This window comes from Phacochoerus africanus, chromosome 1 (assembly GCF_016906955.1).
Source record: "Phacochoerus africanus isolate WHEZ1 chromosome 1, ROS_Pafr_v1, whole genome shotgun sequence".
In the NCBI taxonomy this organism is placed as follows: domain Eukaryota; kingdom Metazoa; phylum Chordata; class Mammalia; order Artiodactyla; family Suidae; genus Phacochoerus; species Phacochoerus africanus.
In genome coordinates, this window is record NC_062544.1 from 52,691,599 (window position 1) to 52,712,526 (window position 20,928).

At 40.2% G+C, this 20,928-nt stretch overlaps 1 protein-coding gene across 7 annotated transcripts in view; it reads right to left on the reverse strand.

The window, feature by feature from the left end:
• The window catches only part of GHR (growth hormone receptor), a 291,988-nt gene that overhangs the window by 66,668 nt on the left and 204,392 nt on the right, over positions 1-20,928 (reverse strand). For 5 of the 7 annotated variants that reach the window (XM_047766341.1, XM_047766349.1, XM_047766374.1 and 2 more), the window contains one exon: positions 19,487-19,552. The exons of the other annotated variants lie outside the window; for them this stretch is intronic. In XM_047766341.1, coding sequence (XP_047622297.1) covers positions 19,487-19,552 — 66 coding nt within the window. The remainder of the gene's footprint in view (positions 1-19,486; positions 19,553-20,928) is intronic. 7 annotated transcript variants of the gene reach the window in all.

The following is a 20,928-nucleotide window of genomic DNA, read 5'->3' on the forward strand; positions in this document are numbered from 1 at the left end:
ATAATAATTTTAAAACAGTCATACTAAGGAAGTAGGGTACGACAAAGCTAAGCTTAATCTCAGTTTTCTGACGTCTATTAACAAAGGAGAGTGAAAAGTCGCTGTTTTGAACCTTGGGGTCAAGAGAGGATTAAGGCTCTAGGAAGAGCCAGGAAGAGAGATGAATTCAGGAAGACAAATGATTTCCCCTCTCATCCTCCAGAACACATACACACACGTCCACAGCTCCTTGCACTGCTGGCCATGTCCTCCTTCAGCTGAGAAAACAACCTCGTTCCATGACACAGAAATCTGTCTCCCTGTTCACTGCTTGCAGCAGCCCATGCTTTCCTCTCCTTTGAGAGCCCCTTAGGGTTTAGAGTCTTAGAACACTTGCAAGCCATGTGCGTATCTTGGTCACACCTGATCCCTGTAAAGGTGAGAGTCTAAACACAAATATTCCCATTTTTGAAAATAAAGGGAACAGGTTCACTCAAGAGGTCTGTGACTTTTATGTGGTGGAATAGCTACTCTCAGCTAGGTTTTCTGACTCTGCTCTTTATACTTGTTTATATTCCATGTTGCTGGAAATCTCTGGTCTTTAAAACATTTTCAAAATTTAAAAAAATTGAGATAAACTTTACACACAATGAAAACAAAGATATAAATTTTACACTTCATGACTTGACCAACGCCCTGCGTTGGTGGTCATCAACACTCCAGTTAGGGATATAGAACTTTAATTTATGGTAGCATAAAGTCTAAGACCATTAGATGGGTCTATTAAAGGGAAAGAAAGCCATTTTCAGGGAACTAAGACTTCTATTTAAACATTTCAAAGCTGAAATTTTAAAAGCCATATTTAGGGAAATGAGACTTCAGGTAGTTGATATGCCTAATGTAAGGTCTTTTCACCAGGAGGAAAGAGGGAAAAAGCAAGTCAGAGTGCTGATTTTTTTCTAACCCAGCTCCCTGGATTTTATCCCTGTTCCTTCAAGTTGGTGAACTTTTTTGCTCTGCACTATACTTTCATGTAAGACTCTTAGGAACACAGGAAAATTAGATTTTCCCTCCATTGTTACTTTGATATTATTGCACTATTAATATCATACTCCAAAGCTCTCAGTTGCAGTTGGCTAATTAGTCTCATTCATATTGAAAAAGGACTATAATCCCATCTTAAACTTTGCACACTGCAGCTCGGTGTTTTTTACTCAAGACAGTTCTCAACCATAATGTTATAATTATATCATTTTCTCAGCAGCAACACCCATATACTATAATTACAGTCAAAGCTAAGGCTATGTTTATAATATACAAAAGAGGATGAAATTGTTTCATTTTAAGTGATTCATTTACCTCCTCTGTTGGTAACAGAAATGCATGGTAATGGAAGAGTCATGGTTTAATATGCTTTTCTGAACAACAATTTCAGATACCAAGAAGCCAAAAAAAAAATAAAGCCCCCAAACTCCAATATGAGAAAATATGGGAGACATGATTCCCAGTCTGGTAACCACAATGACTCCTCATTTGAAAATCCAGGATGGCCAAAGGAATGGAGCTTAGCATGTTGGCAGCCACTCTGGGGTCTCGGGGTGCCATCACTTGATCTGCCTGGTAGGACATCCCCACGCACCTCAAGTCAGTTTGCAGGACTGACATCGTGGCCCTGAGCCTATAGGATGATGACTCATCTAAGCACAGGGAACTTCTGTCCTGCAGGACCATCCCTCCCTTTAAGACATATTCATATCTACTATACACTAGTTCTAGGTGTTAAGTACGTAGCAAGGAACAAAGCAGAAATCTCTGTTCTCTTGGAACTCAACTCTAATGTATTTCAGATCTGTCTTTTGCCTATTTGTGGGTGAATAAAAATAAAGCTTTTACTTTTTTTTTTCCATTGAACTATAGTTGATTTATAATATTGTGTTAGTTTCAAGTGTACAGCACAGTGATTCAATTATACATATGTATATATATATGATTCATTGTACACATATATGTATATACATATATATGTATAACTGAATATGTATATTTATATGTGTATATATATTCTTTTTCAAATTATTTTCCATTATAGACTATTACAAGATATTAAATATAGTTCCCTGCACTTTACAGTATATCTTTGTTGTGTATCTCTTTTATATACAGTGGTATGTATCTGTTAATCCCATACTCCTAATTTATTCCTCCACCCCCTCCCATTTCCCCTTTGGTAATTATAAGTTTGTTTTCTATGTCTGTGAGTCTGTTTCTGTTTTATAAATAAGTTCACTTGTATTATTTTTTAGATTCCATATATAAGTGATATGTAATATGTCTTTCTCTGACATTTCACTTAATATGATAATCTCTAACATTGTTGCAAATGGCATTATTTCATTCTTTTTTTTTTATATACAGCTGAGTAATATTCCAGTGTGTGTATCACATCTTTATCCATTCATCTGCTGATGGACATTTAGGTTGCTTCCATGTCTTGGCTATTGTGAATAGTGCTGCTATGAACATTGATTGGGGTGCACATATCAGAAAGCTTTTACTTTTACTATGGGAGATGTAGACTCATCATGTTAGCTTTCATGCCATAGTTTACCCTGTACATTATAGACTGAAAGTTGCCACTTTCTTGACATATGGGCATGGACCCGGTCTGGCAAAGAGAGGAATGAGGAGTGAATGGACAGCCTGGGGTTGGATGTGCTGGGTTCATTTGTAATCAGCTATGAGACAGCACCTGCCAGCTCTCGGACATTGACGGGGTAGAGACAGACACTTAATTTCCAGTACATGTCTCACTGGCTTCCCTAAAGCCTCTGGTTTAAAGTGTTTCATAAAACCTTGACATTTTTTGACTTTTCGCATCCCATGGAACCTTAGGTACAGGAGGAGTAGAAGATAACACTGTGGGAAACCATAAAGGATGGTTTGGTGTAAGACAGGTCTAGGTACACGTCTTACCGTTTTATTTTAAGAATTTCTTCTTGGGTGTATGGGATTTCCTTTTCTTTTTTAGAGCAAGCCAAATTATGCACCAATTTGATAGCTTTGGGGTCAACCAGCAGACACCTATCGTTCTGAGACATCTTAGAGGTGAGCCGAAGGCTCTCAGAAATCAGTCGGCAACACTAAGGGAACTGAATAGGCTTTGAGATGCAATTCCATTAATTCTGGTTATCATTTAGATTTCCTCTTATTTATGTGAGCTTGAGAGACTATGTTACCTGGAGTATTCCCAGCCTCAAACCCTTGACCAAAGACAGCAGGACAAGAGTGTGGAGAGCAGGCCGAGTGGTGTGGACAAGGGAAGGGTGGCCATATTTCAAATATTTCCTGTAAGTTTGTGAATGAAAAGCCTTCAAGTTGAACATTAAAAAACAAAGAGCTGGAAAGCAGGCATAAGAAAAAAATTTGTGTTTAGAAAATTGCAAATAAGTGGTTCCCTCTTCTGTCCTCTCTTTGCTACTTGGGATTTAATCAAAATCCTACTGATTATCTTTCTTTTTTTGTCTTAGGAGTGGTAAGAGGCTACTCCAGGGGTGCAGAATGTAAACATTCCATGGCCACATCATCTTGGAATCTTTACAGGGACACAGTCGTGCTTGCTATAATATGACTTCAGTTCTAGGAAACTGCTTGTACAAACTTTAGACATAGCAGAGCTATGCACAAGCAAACATCATCATGGGAGATAACAGCAGCAATGAAATCTTCAGCTCAAGTTGAGCTCAAATATCACCTAGAGCCATAGCCTTAAATTCTGAACAAGTCTTTCCTTGCCACTTGAAAACAGGCTATCACCTTTCATCACAGACCTTTCAGGACCACACACTTCAACACAACTCCATTCAATGTCTAGTTAGCTAGAACTCAACATTTTCTAGATTCCCCACAGAAATTTTCTAAACTAATGTGTTCACATAAAGGCCTTTTCCACTTTTCAGAGAGAGAATTCTGGTCACTAGTAAAGCTAACTCATAGTTTCCACTGGAGATATGAACTGTCTCTTTACTTGAGGGGTGGGGATTGAGGTCATCTATTCATGAGGGATCACTCTATTTTTATTGTCAAATTTGCAAATATACGCAAAAATAGAGAGCACAGTTTAATGAACCACTATACATTCTTCACTCAGCTTCAACAATTATCAGCATTTGACCTATCCTGTTTTGTGTACTTTCTTTACCTATTCTTAAAAAAAAAAAAAACTGCTTTCACCTATAACTATCTATATATGTATATTTAAAAGCTGACTCGCGCTTAAAAAAATAATACTGACATCACACCTAATAAATTAATGACAATCCCTCAATATCATCTAATAGGCAGTCTGTGCTCAAACTTCAAAAAATATCTCAAAAAATGTCTTTTGGCTATTTGAATCAGGGTGCAAATGAGGCACACACAATGTCTCTTAAGTCGGTCCAAATCCATGACACTTCCTCTCTTTTTATTACATAAATTTTCTGGTTGAAGCTAATTTCCTTTAGCTTATTGCATTCTTCAAGGGTCCTTTAAAATATCTATCCCCACTATTTTCTATAAACTGGCAGTAAGACCAGAGGCTTAATTTGATCCAGTTCATCTCTCATGGAAAGAATCCATCATGGGTAGTTGTGAACACCTGTATCAGAGATATACAATATCATATGCTGATGAGACTGATTTGGGTTCAAAGTGTTGTCAGCCTGATTCATCTAGAGTAGTGCATTCCCAAATATTTTTATCATCCACTGATGACCTCGCCTAAATCATTATGTCATTAGGGCTTCTAAACTGGTGATTTCTCTAATCCTGTCATTTCAGCTATATTTACTAGCTAAGTATGTCTATATGAAAAACAATGACAACCAAAACCAAACAATTTCCCTTCACTCTGACATAAAATTCATGCAAAAATTCAAGGTAATTGCTTAATTATTTCCCTGATGTATCAATTTTTACAATAATAAGTAGATGTCCTAGGTGACCATTTTTTTTTAAAGTATCATTATGACCTTTACTGATGATTCATGTTTTGATGCCATTTTTAAGGGACCAGAATTATAGGAATAGAAATGATGAAGTCATTTCATCTTTTTTAGCTGTCCTGTTCTTTTCAGAAAAAAAGACACTATGTAACCTTGGCTACCTTTCTCAGCTACCCCCTCCAGTCCCCTTTTCCCCACTGTATTACTTTACTATTTTGCCAGGCTCCCTCTATAAAAATGGCTGAGGGCAAGACTAGAGACTAGATGATGTCTCAAAATCCATGCACACATGCAAATCCTCTAGGGAAACCCCTGTGAATATTTAATGAAGGATTTGCACATACCCAGGGAAGGGTTAGTACAGACATCCACAATCTAAATGTTTGAATGCTGTGGGAAACTCATATGCTGAGCCATGTCATGCCTACACACTGAGCACAACTGCAGAAGTGCCACAATCACCAGGAACCTGTGCTCCTTTGAACACTAGTGGCTACTGGGGTAGCTGTAGGTAATCCCTTGAAAAGAAGTCCCCCGGTCAATTATTTTTAGGAAGTGCTGTGGTTCTTTTATTTCTCTTGGACACTCACAATGCACCCAAACAGTTTAGAGACTTTGAGTGGTTCTGTACTAAAAAGAATTCTGTTTAACTTTGCATGTTCCAGCATTTCCCAAGCATTGGAGATGTGGTAGGCTAAAAAGTTAAGGTCAGAGTTCTTTGCAGGGGTGTGTGAAGAATCTTTGTGGTGGCAGTTTAAAATATATATATATATTTGTGTAGTGCATTAAAATGTACTCAAGATATGCTCAAGTCCTAACCTCTGGTACCTCTGAATGTGATCTTAGTTGGAATAAAGGTCTTTGCAGATGTAATTAAGGTAAGGATCTCAGGATGAGATTTATCCTGGATTAGGGCTCTAAATTCAATAATGGGTGTCTTCAGAAGAGAAAGAAAGGAAGCACAGATGCAGAGACACAGGGAAAAGGTCAGATGAAGATAGAGATAGGAATTGAAGTGTTACATCTATAAATCAAGTAACTCCAAGGACTGCTAGCAGTTTCCAGAAGCTAACAGAGAGGCTTATTCTCTCTCAGAGCATCCATCTGGATTTTGGACTTCTGGCCTCCATAACTCTGAGAGATTAAACTTCTGTCGTTTTAAGCCACCAGTTTTATGGCACTTTGTTGCAAGGCAGTCCTAGGAGATAAAAACAATACACCTGAATCAATGGATATTGACTCAGTAGGTCTGAGGTGGATGTCTGGCATTTCTATTTATTGAAAATGGTCATAGATGATTCCAATGGGCATACCCACCAGGAGCCACCACTTCAGGATCTTGGGGATTACAGGGTTGGTCATCTGCTTACCAAATGACATCCTACTAGGATTTTAGGCTCTTGTTGTGGATTTGAATGGATCAGTGAAGCAGCCTTCCCTTTATTTCCAAGTCTCCGTTTTTCAGAGGAAGTAGACTCAAAGGAAATATTTTTAGGTCGTCCCTTTAGAAGCACACAGGAAATAGTTGTTATAGATGGTGATGATGGTCAAGGCTGTGCGAGTAGAAGGAGGTGATTATAGGTTCAAAGGGAAGAGCGGAAATCAGCTTTTGTCAAATTGATCATTTAGATCTCATGTGAAGGGAGTTCTCATTTTGCAGCCTGAACAAGGCTGAGCTCCCTTTCTTTTGGTTACATGAGAAATCTTGGTTTCCTACAAGTTCTAATTCTTCTAAATTCATTTCTGATCCTTCTGGATGCAGTTTTCTTTTTTTCATCAGCTGCCTGAGAAGGTTGCTTCTTTTATCCCCAGCTTCCATCCATCTGAAAGTATCTTTTTCTCCCCATCTATTCTCCTTTTAGCTGCCTAGCTTCCCTGGATGTACTTCTTCCCACTTTGGTTTCTCCAAAGGGCGTTGGGGGTGGGGGGGAGGGGAGGGAGGGGGGCGTCTCTCTAGTCCTGTCAGTGGCTAGTGACTAATAAGTAAGGCACATTTTTAAAAAAAATACCTCCACAGGGAGAGGTTTGCAAGGCAGGAAAGAGCTGGTGTACACTACTCTGGTTTGACAACTTTTTCCACATTGAGGCTGACTAGACCCTAGGAGCTATTTCCTCATGGTTTAACCAAGATCATGCAGTCAAAAACTAAATTTGGGGGAAGAGAACAAAGAAAAACCTCAAATTTTTTTGCCCCAGCTGGTTCTTTGCCCAGGGAAGGCAGACGGTTTAGAGTGGAATGTAGTGGGAGATAGAAGGTAGGTGGAGAGGGCAGGATGAGATAGCGGAGGAAACATTCCTTCTTAAAAACCATAGGCTCCTGAGCCAGCTCTCAAGTCAGCCCCAGTTCACCTGCATCATGGGTCAAACAGGCTGTCAGAGCCTAGCCTGGCTACTTAACCCCTGGTTAATATATTTTTTTGCTGCTACTTTTCTTTTTTAAGTTTTTTATTTATGTATAACTGAATCACTTTGTTGTACAGCAGCAATGATCACAACCCTGCTGTGATCATTTATTTTTTTTTATTTTCCCACTGTACAGCAAGGGGATCAAGTTATCCTTACATGTATACATTACAATTACATTTTTTTTCCCCACCCTTTGTTCTGTTGCAACATGAGTATCTAAGACAAAGTTCTCAATGCTATTCAGCAGGACTTTTCAAATTAATTTGGAAAGCTTCTTTCCGGCCAAACTTCTGAAGCAGAAACAAATTTTAAGTTAGGGACTCCCAGGGACTTCTAAATATATACATATGAAAGAACCCCTGCAAGACAGTACTTAATTATTGCCTAAGGACTCAACTCAGGCAGTAAATGTTCTAAAAGCTCAGAGGAAGGTGCTTGGGACTGAGTTTAGTGGAGCTTGGGGTAAAATTGCCCTTTGGAGAAGTAGAAAAAGTTTGAATGGTATACCTTTTAGCTGTCTGTACAGCCTCTATAGCCAAGGACAGTCTGTTTCAGGAGAAAGAGGAAGGAAAGGGAACAACATCCTACTAGGTGCCAAGTACTGTGATAAACATTTGATCTAATCCTGCCTAAGGGCAGCCTTGAGGCAAGTCAGTGAAGCAGTGATGTCAGCCTCCAGCTGCTCTTCCCCTTCTGCCCAACACCTGCTCCTTGGGATGGCTGTCTATCTTGCCTGGTGCTCATTTCTCATCCTCTGGCTATCAGGAGTCTGGTAAGCCTCTTGGTCCCTTCCTTTCTTTTCTTTTCTTTTTTTTAAAATAAATTTTATTGGAGTATAGTTGACTTAGAAAGTTCTGTTAGTTTCAGGTGTATAGCAAAGTAAATCAGTTATACATATATCCATTCCTTTTCAGATGCTTTTTCTATATAGGTTATAGTACATTACCCTGTGCTATGTAGTAGGTCCTTGTTACCTATTTATTTTATATATAGTAGTGTGTATATATCAATCCCAACCCAGCCAAAGCAATCTTGAGAAAGAAAAATGGAGCTGGAGGAATCAGGCTCCTGGCTTCAGACTTTACTACAAAGCCACGGTCATCAGAACAGTATGGCACTGGCACAAAAACCAGAAATTTAGATCAGTGGAACAGCAGAGAAAGGCCTGAAGTACACCCATAATTGATCTACGACAGAGGAGGCAAGAATACACAAAGGAGAACAGACAGCCTCTTCAATAAATGGTGCTGGGAAAACTGCACAGCTACAAGTAAAAGAATGAAATTAGAACACCTGCCCTTTCAATAAATGCTTCCTGCATTCTGGGTGCTAAAGGGCCAGCCTGACCTATAGTCAGCCTCAAAGTGCTTACAGCCTGACATGAAAGCAGAACTTCACAAGTGAGGGTCTTTTGGGAGGTAAAATTAAGTTTTGCTCTCTTTTTTTGTTGCAATAAGTTGCTATGAAGAGATATCTTTAAATTTTTTAAATCCAGTTTTCTCAAACTGGACTGTACAGGCATTCTCTGGAGTTGGTGAGAATTTTATTTCCTTAAAAATATACTCTTTGAATGTGAGATACATTCTATTAGACCCAGCATCCATCCTATCTCCCAGAAAGCATAGATAAACAAGAGCTAAGTTCTGGTGAGTGGAGTGAGGAGGTAAGTAGGATGCTTCCAGCCACCCAGGCTACTCCTGGTTTTTCAGTAGGAGTAATAGCAGCAGCAACAGTACCAATGGTAGTGAAAATAATAAAACACGAACACTTATTCCTTTCTTCGTGCCAGGAGTTTTCCTATGTACCTATCTGCTTCTCACAATGATCCTTCAAGACAGATGTTAGTATGTCCATTGACAGGTAGATAAATTGGCACTCATGGCATATCTGCAGTATGCCAGGTGCCTATACACATGACAACTCAGGGTCTGCAGCTCCCCAAGCTCCACAGTCTTCATCACACAGCCTGGGACACCAACTGAAACCAGTAACAGAGTTTGCCACAATAACTACTGGTTGATAAGAACAAACACCTCCAAGATTTTTGTAGGACCCTCCTGTCTGCTTTTCCCCATGAGAAAGAACAGTGGCAGAAGAGGAAATGTATCTGCTTCTCTAAGATTTGGGAAATAATTATGTTTCTCATCAGTGTTGGTCTTAGTGCTGAGGGGGAAGATGCCAAACTTAAAGACCATGAAATCTAAACTAATGCCTCTCCCTCCACTGCTCTTTTGCATTTGCTCTCAAGTCATTCCTGGAACTCATTATTGCTATTCCTTTAACTGACAGTAACTTCCCTTCTTACATAAGGCCTTGTTCATGTTGTGAGGAAGGGAGCAAAGTGTATAAAGACAAAGGAAGACCAAGTCCTTGTCCCCTAAGGATTTACAACCAAAGGGAAGCTACCACGTGTATACAAGGCATTTGAGTTCAATGTAGAAGATGCACAACTTCAAAGGCTTTTGGAATTCAGAAAAAGAAGAACTTCAGTCACAGTAAGCATGCTCTCCAGGTGTTTCTCCATTTTCTAGGTATGGTTTGACAGGAGATTTTCGGTGACAGGTACATTGAGCCGTAGATGCTCACAACACTAAGCACAGATGGGCTCTCCTGCAAATATTTGCTGTCCCATGAATTAAAATTTGGAGTTTAGAAATTCTACCTATTAAGGAATGTTATGCAAGAAAAAAGAAGAGCTGAAGGCTGCTCTTTTATAACACATGAAAAATAAGTGATAATCTGTAGCAGTAAAGACATGAAGGTTACTTGATAACATGTTGAGGACACACAAAGGCCATTCATCTGAACAGTAACATCTACTGTGATGCTGTGAGGTTTCTGGTTTACAAGTCTTTCACTGCACACAAATTCTTAACAGGAGAGTTCCCTGTCTTTACTCTTCAGCATGAATTCACTGGCAGTGGTTAGTTTATGGAAGATCTACAAAAGCACACAGCCAAATTTGCCCTCATACTGGAGTCCTGTGTTACACTGACTATAACTCGTCATAAGAAAAATATTATGTGATAATGATGACATGTCATATGGTTCAGTTGTAAATTATCTACCACCAAGCATTTACAGATGTTTAGTTTATGATGAAATACGAATAATAATAATAGTAATAATAATGGTGATGATAAAGGTACCTGTTCACATTGATTAGCTGATACTGTTAATCTTACTTTATAATAGAGTGTATTCAGAAGAGTTAACTGCAAAGGAAATTCATAAAGTGAATCCTGAATTCTCATTTATGTTACCAAATTGAAGATAATTCTCTATAGGAGACCAAAAAACAGCCAATACAAACATGAGGACTAGTTCCATAAAATACCTTATTATAGAAATACTCTTTTTGTTCCCCATTTATAACAGGGGTTGGCATACTTTTCTTCAAGGGCCATAGAGTAAATATTTTAGGCTGGCATACCTACAGTCTATGTTTCAGCTACCCAACTCTGCCATTGAATTCCCAGAGCAGCCCTAGACAATCTGAAACAAATAGGACTGGTTGTACTGCAATAAAACTTTTCTTACAAAACAAGCATCTGGTATGAAGACCAGAGTCTGACAACCCCTGGTTTAAAGAATTATTGATATTAAAAAAAAAGAGGCAGTGTAGCGTGTCTCATTATGTTGTGAATTACATGCAAATAAATTTCCTATAAATTATATATTTTAAACATCCTTTAAAAATTGTATAACCTCCTTTCTAAGTGACGAGTTATTCAGTCATTATTATTAGTCATCTCGAGTTATTTTTTGGTTTAAATATACCAAAATATTATCCAATATTGCACATATTTGCCACAAGGCGCGCTATTAATTGGACTACTCTACTCATTGGCACCTGTATTTGAATTCCATTAATCTCTTTCTAAATGTGATGGGTAGCCTTTTTTCTCAGTGCATATATTAATCTGTATGAAAATCAGGGCACACCTATATGACAAATTCAAGTCTTTTTCTCAGTGCACAAGTGCACATCATCTAAGTAATGTTGATGACAAGTAGGAGCTGGTGTGGAGGAAGGCTCTTCTCTCTCTCCCTAGAGAGGCTTCTGTGTGCAGAAGCCAGAGCTCTCTTGAAAGCAGTGATTATAGAGCTGGTTTTGAAGCTGTAGAACTCAGCAAACCAGCAAGGCTGCAGGCTGGAAGAACTCAAAGATCACAATCGACTTTGGGATGCTGTTACTTTCTAAGGTCACTAAAAAGAGGTCACCACCCACGGGGGTCACCCAGGGTGAAAGAATGTTTGTCTTGGATTTCACCCCCTGAAAAAAGTGTGTTATGCTTTGGAAGGGAAACCATACTAGGAACTGGTATATAGAGAACACACACTAGAATTTTTTAGGGAGATGCTTAATCATCCTTTTCAGACTTAAACAAATGTTACTCCTAAGATCAAAGCTTTCCAAGGCTTATGCCCACCCATTTCTAACTCTCTTCTTACAGTTTGGGTTCTAGAAGAAATAGATGACTTTGATCTATATTTACAATGAGAAAGGACCTATAGGTGCTTGAGGACGCTGACCTTGAGCTGTGGGCTCCACCTCCACCAGAGCTTCACTAATGCTGGTTTAATAAGCATATGACAGAGAACTGAGTGGTAAATATTACCTACCACTGATTAGGGCTCTGAAAAGTGCTGGGACTTGAGGAGGATAAAGAAAGTTAAGACCTAATATTTATCTTACAAAAAATCTTTTACTCCCAACAATTACATGTGAAAGCAGGCAGTATATAATAAAGTACTCACACTGAGGAACTAAGAGCAGGCATTATCTGGGTTCTTCAGGCTGGAAAAAAAGTTATTATCAAGTCCCTATTTTGAGATAACTGAACATTGTTACTTGAGTTATCAACAATATTCATTATCTACACTTTATTTTGCTCATCTAGGGGCAGATTCAAAGCATGGCACTGACAGTAACTTCTTCACTCTTTTTTTCTGTCTGAAAAAGAGACCTAGGAAAGCGGTTTTGTCTGTACCTCTGTTTCTTCTTGTATAAAATGCAAAATTCTACTGGTCTTACTCCTACTTCAGAGAAGCAAGGAAAGGGGATAAACAGTATTTGCAGGATGCTTGGTGTCATCTGGAGATTAGTGCTATGTGTGAGTCAGAAGGGATAGCACTGGTTTGGGTGCATGAGAGAGCCAACACAAATACTGTTTCCTTAAAAGGGATCGTAATAATCTGTGCTTACTTACTGGATCATTTATTGAGTTGTTTACAAACAGCAGACTGTCAAGAAGTCAATGTCAGCTTGGACGTCAGAACCCAAAGCTGCTCTCTAATGCATGTCCAAAGCTCAAGTTCTTTGTGACAAATAGAGACTGCACATTTTAAAATACCCTCCCTGTTTGGACACACTTCCCTTATGTTGTGTTTCTTTTAATTGTATTGTCAGCTTATGCTTATTGCAGTTGTACTATCAGCTAATAAGCCCTGAAGTCTGAAAATACCTGATGAAAAAGGACAATTAAAGCTGAAAGGGTCATTTGGCTCTTATGGGGGCAATGATGGATCAGAGGTAGGAATGGGGCTACTATTCCCTTGGCTGAAGTGCCCACAGGATACCACAGTGGTGACACAGAAATGACCTATGACATACCCCAAGACTAGACCATGTGGAAGGCATTTGGGAAAGACTGTAAATATTTACAGTCATGAACAAAAGAAATGCCTCCTCTTGCATATTTCTCTCTCTCTCCTTTCCTAAGTGACTGCCAAAGGGTGTAAAGGTACTCTGTGGTGGCCAAAGAATTATTAGGATCCCAGGGAAAAACCTGGCTCCTGTTTTTTGGATTTCTTTCGTGTGTGTGCAAAATCCATTGGCGATTTGTTAAACTTGGCCTTTGCCAGGCTCTTACCAGGTACTGTGAAATAGAGGGATGGAAAAGATATAGCCCTTATCCTTAGGGATGGTATAGTCCATTAGAGGGACTAGAGAGCACATAAAAGTCACCATTAGGTTCAAACAAATGACATAATGATATAAGGTCCAAAACAGAGTGGAGGACAGGAAATTGTAATTCTTCTTGGAGTATAAGTAAGAGCCATGAGAGAATACAATAAATACCACAAGACTGGATACTAGTCTACCTCTTTAAATATGTCAACACTTGTAATTCTCACCATAACTTTATGAGGTAGGCACTATTAGCATTGTTCTTTCGGAGATAGAAGAAAACAGAATGAAGGTAGAGAGAGGTCATGAAACTTAGGTAGGATCATGTAGGAAGTTAGTTGTACAACTGGGACTCAAACCAAAGCTGTCTTGCTCCAGAGGCTGAGTTTCAAGTACTGTGCTGTCTACTCTCTCTTCTGGAGAGGAAGGAAGAAAGGAAGGGCTACAGAGATTCCAAGAAGGAAGTGTGCATTCTCTTTGGGAAACTGGAGAAAGTTTAGTGGATAAAGTTCATACTTGAAATATGTCATACTAAAAGACAAAATACATGAAGGACTGCTCCCAGCTAGGAGGTGGTAAGAGGGAATTTAGGGTCCAGGCATCATTATGAATGGCTATAATGAAGCAGGGCACAGTGAATGCATGGGACATAAACATGGGTGTACACAGTACACAAGGGAGATGGGGCCAGAAAGGCATATAAGGTCCAGGTTGCGGGCTTTCTTACATGTCAGAGGGATGAGGTATTCATAATTTAGAAAACAGCAGGGAGCTACTGAAGAAGATGGGGCAGAAGAGTCACTGGATCAAAGGTAGGCAAGAGGAATGAATATGGAAGCAGAGAAGGATGTCTGGGAATAGGGAAAAACAGGAGATGGGGAATAAGAGGAGGCTAGGAGTTGAGAATGTAAAGGACCTCAACATACAAGATGACAGGCATTATACTCAATTTTCTCTCTTATAAGTGTTTTGAGTGAGAAGTAATTCAGCACTGTAAAAGCGGTTGTTAGTAAACTTGTAAAAACTTAAGCAAGTCATTTGCTGTGCCCATCTAATAGAATAATCTTTGGGGATTCTTTCAAAACTGCATTCCAACATCTGTCATGGATGTTTATGTTCAGAATGCCTGTTTTCATAAAGTTTTGGACTAATTTATGCTCCAAGTGCCAGTCAATGAAACGTCAATATTTTTCTTCAGTTGGATACGTGTTCTATTTTGAGGTGGAAATGCCACTGATAACACAATGTTCACTTTCAGAGCAACAGGATAAATTCAGTGAAAAGGAATGGCTTTTAAAAATGACAGGAAACATGCCCCTCAGAAAGATGTGTGATCAATGCATACTTTCTCTCCCTGTGTTCAATAAGTCTTAAGTACTTGGCCCATGCGATCGTCAAATCCTCTGCCAAAAACCAACTACGAGAGAGGAATAAAATTATTGGAAAAACACAAAACACATGGAACCACCGCCGCCTAACTCAGGAGCCTGCCTTCTTCAAGAGCACTAAAAATGTTTTGGTTTTTTCCTAGATGATTCTAACCATCCTCATCACTTTCCCCCACAACAAAGAGCAGCTTTCTTTGGGGTAAGTTTGTGCCATTACTTCTTTGAAGTATACAAAGATGTCTGTCTCTTTCAATGGCAAACTCCCTCAATATCCTCCATACCCTGAATGTGTGACTATTTACGCCTTTGCATAGGTGAGGTATGCAGCTACCTGTGTATGGGCTGGAAAGTCCTCATTAGACTTTTAAGAACAGTTCTTTGTTTCCAGAAAATATTTCTTAAGTGTGTACTCCATGGAAGGTTTGTGGGTATGTGCCCATTTACCACACAAATACCCCTTCACATGGGTTAGGCCCCATCTCCATGCAGAAAGCAAAGCCCTGAGGGCTTAGAAGATGGAACTGATACTTTCTGGTGAGCAAGAGAGGGAGAGAAAAGAGCAATGGGTGATTCTCTGGGTGGGGAATTGCATGGGTTAATCTCAGCTGGTCTGCTTTGACCACCTGCTTTTTTCCTTGCTGAGCAATGCTACGGATGGATTGTGTTGACTAAAGATAAATGATGTCCTGTAGTCATGGGTCCCCGAGTTGCTTCAGGGCAGGACATGTCAGCTTGTCCATGCTGCTCAACAATATGCTTGGATATTGCATATTGTTGCCCAAAAGCAGTGGAACTGGGGCCCAACGGTTGAAGCTAGCCACAAAGCTACAGTGTGCCCACATGACCAGCTCACTATAGGAAGCGCCATCAGGAGCAGACTTTGGGCTTCCTGGTACTGATGTGCTTGGCAGGCACATGGGTAAGGGTTCCAAGACTTGGAGACAGAGGGCATCCAGTGCGACTGAGCAGTGAAAGGGCAAAGAGGCCTACTCTTGGGCTTTCCAGTCCCTGGTCAGTGCCCTCCCCTTGTCTGCTGCTGTACTGTGTCCTTGGTCTATAAGGAAACTGTTCTCTGACTATAAACCATCTGAGTCCTTTTAGTAGCTTAACATTTAAGGTGATTAGAGATCTGATCCTTCATGCACACCCCTAGCAAGCCAAGAGGCTCCACAATAACAAGGGGTGCTGGTGAGAACTGCCAAGTGTGCAGAGGGTGGGTGGCCATGGAGCTAGTAAGAACACCTCCATTTAATTAATTTCTTTGCAATATCATTTATTACTAACCATGTTCGAGGTACCACTTGAGGAACTGTGAACTATACAACTCTGAACAAGACACAGCTGTTCATGGAGTTCCCATCGTGGTGCAGTGGTTAATGAATCCGACTAGGAACCATGAGGTTGCTGGTTCGATCCCTGCCCTTGCTCAGTGGGTTAACGATCCCGCGTTGCCGTGAGCTGTGGTGTAGGTTGCAGACGCGGCTCGGATCCCGCATTGCTGTGGCTCTGGTGTAGGCCAGTGGCTACAGCTCCGATTTGACCCCTAGCCTGGGAACCTCCATATGCCGCGGGAGCGGCCCAAAGAAATAGCAAAAAGACAAAAAAAAAAAAAAAGACACAGCTGTTCATGATCCAGATGGAGCGATAAGAGAAATATGCAAATAACCACACTCCAAAGCAGCATTTAACATATTCCTCCAGAGTGGTATGAAATAGAGTGACCTCTCTCAAAGACAAGCCCAGAGGAGGGAGAGACTGCTTCAGGTCAAGGGTCAAAGTGTTTTGGCTGAACCTTAAAGTATGGGCAGGATTTATATTTCCAGAATGCAGGGTGAGGCGGAAGGAAGATCGTTCTGGAAGATGGGATGGTCTGAGCAAAGTCCCTGGGGAGGGAAAGCACAGTGTTCCTGGGGTGCAGTGAGTAGTGCATGCTGGGGTCAGATGACAGAGGGTGGATTTTAAGTGTCTTGGGGTAGGTTTGCAGTTTAAAATTTAGGCAGTGGGGAGGGTACCAAAGATAGTTAAGGTTATTTAGAGCAGAAGGATATGTTGGATTATGAGTATCCTTACTGGCAGAGGAAGATGGGTATGAGGAAGGAGAGATAGAGTAGGGGGTGGGAGGAGAGAGAAGGAAAACAGCCACTAAGCAGTTACAGCCAAGTGTGAGGTTAAAGCGGCCTGCAGAAGGGTGGTGGCCTAAAGGCCATATGCGTTTGGACAATTCTAGGATTTGCTCTGAGAGGGTTTATATCTGCTGAGTGAAGACTCTGGACTGTACTGGCTGGGATAATCCAAACATAACCAACAGCTACCTGCTTTACAACCCCTCACATTAATTAGGGAGCAGAGGAACATGTCAAATGCCTCTAAAACAGGAGGGATATAAAGAGTTTGTGGTCTGGCACAACTGAAAGGTTGATAATGTTTGTTAAAAACAGCACCAGCTCTCCCTTTGAGTCACCTCCAAGAAAAATGATGTTTATATAACATATTAGAACAGTACCCTGCCATTTAGACATAGAACTCCAATTATGGTTTCATGACACCAGAATGACCCATGAAGCAGCAATGGCTTAAACACAATCAGGTACACTGTCTTTCCTTCCTTTACTGTGTAATGAAGACTCAAGCATATCTTCAATTAAGGAAAAAATAATCTTTCCCTAGCATTTAATTAACGGTAACTACTATGTGATCAGATTTTTTTTTTTAGGTCCCATGAGGGATTTGGAAGAAGCATAAAATGTGGGCTTTACCTTAGTTATTTGCTACATAATTAATTAATTCGTGCGGCCCACACAACTCATTGAGTCTTGCGCATATACTAACACACACCAAAATGGCATGAGGTAAATGCTATCATGAACCAATGGACAAATCCCATAGAAGCACAGAGGCAGAACAGGTCTTTGGGTCTAGAGGATTTGGAGAAGCTTCCCCGGAGACCTGATGTTAAGAGTTCAGTCTTAGAGATGAAGAGAAGATTGTCACAGGACAAGAGGAGGAGTATGCAAAGACATTTTAAGGAGAAGCGGCAGCTTACTTGAAAGCAGAATTTCAAAGAAGGAGATTTGGTTGAAGGGATAAATTTAATTGTCTCTTACTGTGATCACTGGGTATATAAATACAGGACATGGGAGTGGGGGAAAGGCAGATTCCCAAACTCAATAAATTGTTGGCCCACAATAATTTCTTTTTTCTTTGCATTAGTTTGACCTTAACCTCTAAGGATAAGCATATTAGAGAAATAAAAAAGCAGCCATTTTTCCAAAGAGGTAATACAGATGGCCAACAGGCACATAAAAAGATACTCAACACCGCTAATCATCAGGGAAATGCAAATCAAAACCACAATGAGCTACCATCATGTGTCAGATAGTTATCCTCAAAAAGACCACAAACAAATAATGTTGGTGAGGTTGCTGAGAAAGGGGAACTCTTGTACACTGTTGGTGGGAATATAAATTGGTGTAGCCACTATGAAAAATAGTATGAAGGTTTCCCAAAAACCTGAAAATAGAACTACCATGTGACTGGAAAATTCCATTCCTGTGTATATATCTGAAAAAACAAAGACACTAATTTGAAAAGATACATGCACCCCAATGTTCATAGCAGCACTATTTACAATTGCCAAGGTATGGAAGCAAGCAACCTAAATGTCCATCAATAGACAAATGGATAAAGAAGATGTGGTATATATATATAACAAAATACTACTCAGCCATAGAAAAGAATGAAATTGGGCCTTTTGCATCAAAGTGGATGGATTTGGAGGGCATAATGCTAAGTGAAATAAGACAGAGAAAGAAAAATACTTCATGATATCACTTATATGTGAAATCTGAAAAATACAACAAAGCAATGAATAAAACAAAAAAGCAGTAGGCTCACAGGTAAAGAGAACAAACTAGAGGTTACCAGTGGGAAATGGGAGGGGTAGGAGCAATACATGGGAAGGGAAAAAAAAGGGTTATTATGGGATTATTTGAAATCATGTGTGTGAAACTTTCATAAATTATAAGGCACTACAGAATTTACAGATGTTCAATTTTTTTTTGTTGTTTTTTTGTTTTTGTCTTTTTAGGGCTGCACCCATGGAGATTCCCAGGCTAGGGGTCTTATCAGAGCTACAGCTGCTGGCGTACGCCACAGCCACAGCCAAGCCAGATCCGAGCCGCATCTGCGACCTACACCACAGCTCACGGCAACGCTGGATCCTTAACCCACTGAGCAAGGCCAGGGATCCAACCTGCAACCTCATGGTTCCTAGTTGGATTCGTTTCCGCTGCGCCACGATGGGATCTCTTAGACACTCAACTTTTAAAAAAGCAGCAGCGCTGCAGAGAAATTGAAAAAGAAATTCTGGGAGTTCCCGTCGTGGAGCAGTGGTTAATGAATCCGACTAGGAACCATGAGGTTGCGGGTTCGGTCCCTGCCCTTGCTCAGTGGGTTAACGATCCGGCGTTGCCGTGAGCTGTGGTGTAGGTTGCAGACGCGGCTCGGATCCCGCGTTGCTGTGGCTCTGGCGTAGGCCGGTGGCTACAGCTCCGATTCGACCCCTAGCCTGGGTACCTCCATATGCTGCAGGAGCGGCCCAAGAAATAACTAAAAAGACACACACACAAAAAAAAAAGAAAGAAAAAAAAAAGAAAAAGAAATTCTGAAAAAAATACTTGTTTGCTTGCTGTGCAATTTCAGTCATTCATTCATCTAGTTTCCAAAGCCCAAATAAAATAATGAAAGGATAGTAGCTTGAATTACAGTAAAACTTGGACAATATCACTGATGGCCAAGAAAAGGACTGAAATTCTTACTTGTCTCTAGGCCTGGATGAACTCTCTGCAGACTCTGAGATGCTCTGACAAGGATAGCTGGTGTGGCTGGAACAGAGGAAAAAAATTAATCATCCCTGTAAGAAATGGTTTGATGTGACCTTGTTACAATCTCATTTGCAAATGGCAAAATGTGGCCCAACCTCACAACAATCCTCTCCTTTTCCTTTCTTTCTTTTTCAAACTAAAATGGTACCCATACTCTGAAAAGAACTAAATACTAGAGCAAATGGAAACCTTCTGGTCTTGGTTGCCTCTAGTCTCATGCCTGGACACAGCCCAGAAACATGAAAAAATGTCTTTCTACATAATTTGAGTACCAACTTAAGTCTTGCTTGTGCAAACAAGGAAGAACATAAATTCTTTTTAAAAACAGCATTCAAAACCGTTCTGTCAAAAACATTTATTCTTAGCAACACACATGTGAGCAATCCTGGGAGTAGGGAAGGAATGAGGGGAAGTGAAAAGTTGGACAGGAGGGAGACAGAACTTTCAGACACGAGATGGGCGATGAGTCATCTGTTATAGAAGTAGTTCTAATTTTATTGATAACAGTATTAGGTTGCATTAAAAACAGGAAAAATGAAAAATGATCAACATAGTTATCATTGAACTGTTGATCTGGGTTGCACGGCAAATACCTCAGCTACAAAAGTATTGCACCTGTTACCTAGGCTTGGTGGAGAATGGGGGGTTCTCCAGGATTCTCCACAATATACCACCCTATCCCATCATGTTATCAGAGAGGCAGTTTGGTCCAGGCCCACAGTACAGAACATTACCTCAAGGAAGTGAATTTGCTCGTGCTTTTGTCTTCAATAGAAACCCCCAGTAACAGCGCTAAGAAACATTTCTTTGACATGAAAAAAGGAAGAGGAAGAAAATGTAGTGGGTGTTGAGCTGACCCCCTCCCATCTCCTGCCTTTCAGAGTGGGTGAATTCTGCCCATCCATCCTGATCCACTATTCAAGGTATATTTTCACCAACTCCTCCACCTGGCTGGCCAGTAGGAAGCAGATGTTGGGTCTGGAGTTTAGAACATAGAACCCAATGGAGGAGGTTAAGATCCTCCCATTTAGTGAGGCAGAATTCTCATCCTTGAGAGTTGTTTTCAGTCTAGACACATCAGTCAGAGTATTTTTCCAAGTGAAATTAGGTTGTGAGGGCTCTGGTGAATTCAGATTTTAAATTCTGTATGTCTACTAGCTCTGAAAGGGTTTTTTTTTTCCATTCTCTAAATTTTAATATTAACTTCATCTGTAGAAGCTCATTTACTCCCAAATGTGATAAAGAATTATGACAGAAAGCAGCGGAATTCATGTTTTCCTAGAGAAGATAATGTACTACACGTTTATTTTAATGTGATCAAAAAGGAAAACTGCATTTTATGAAAATTCCCTTAAGTCTTCTCATTGCCTTGGTAT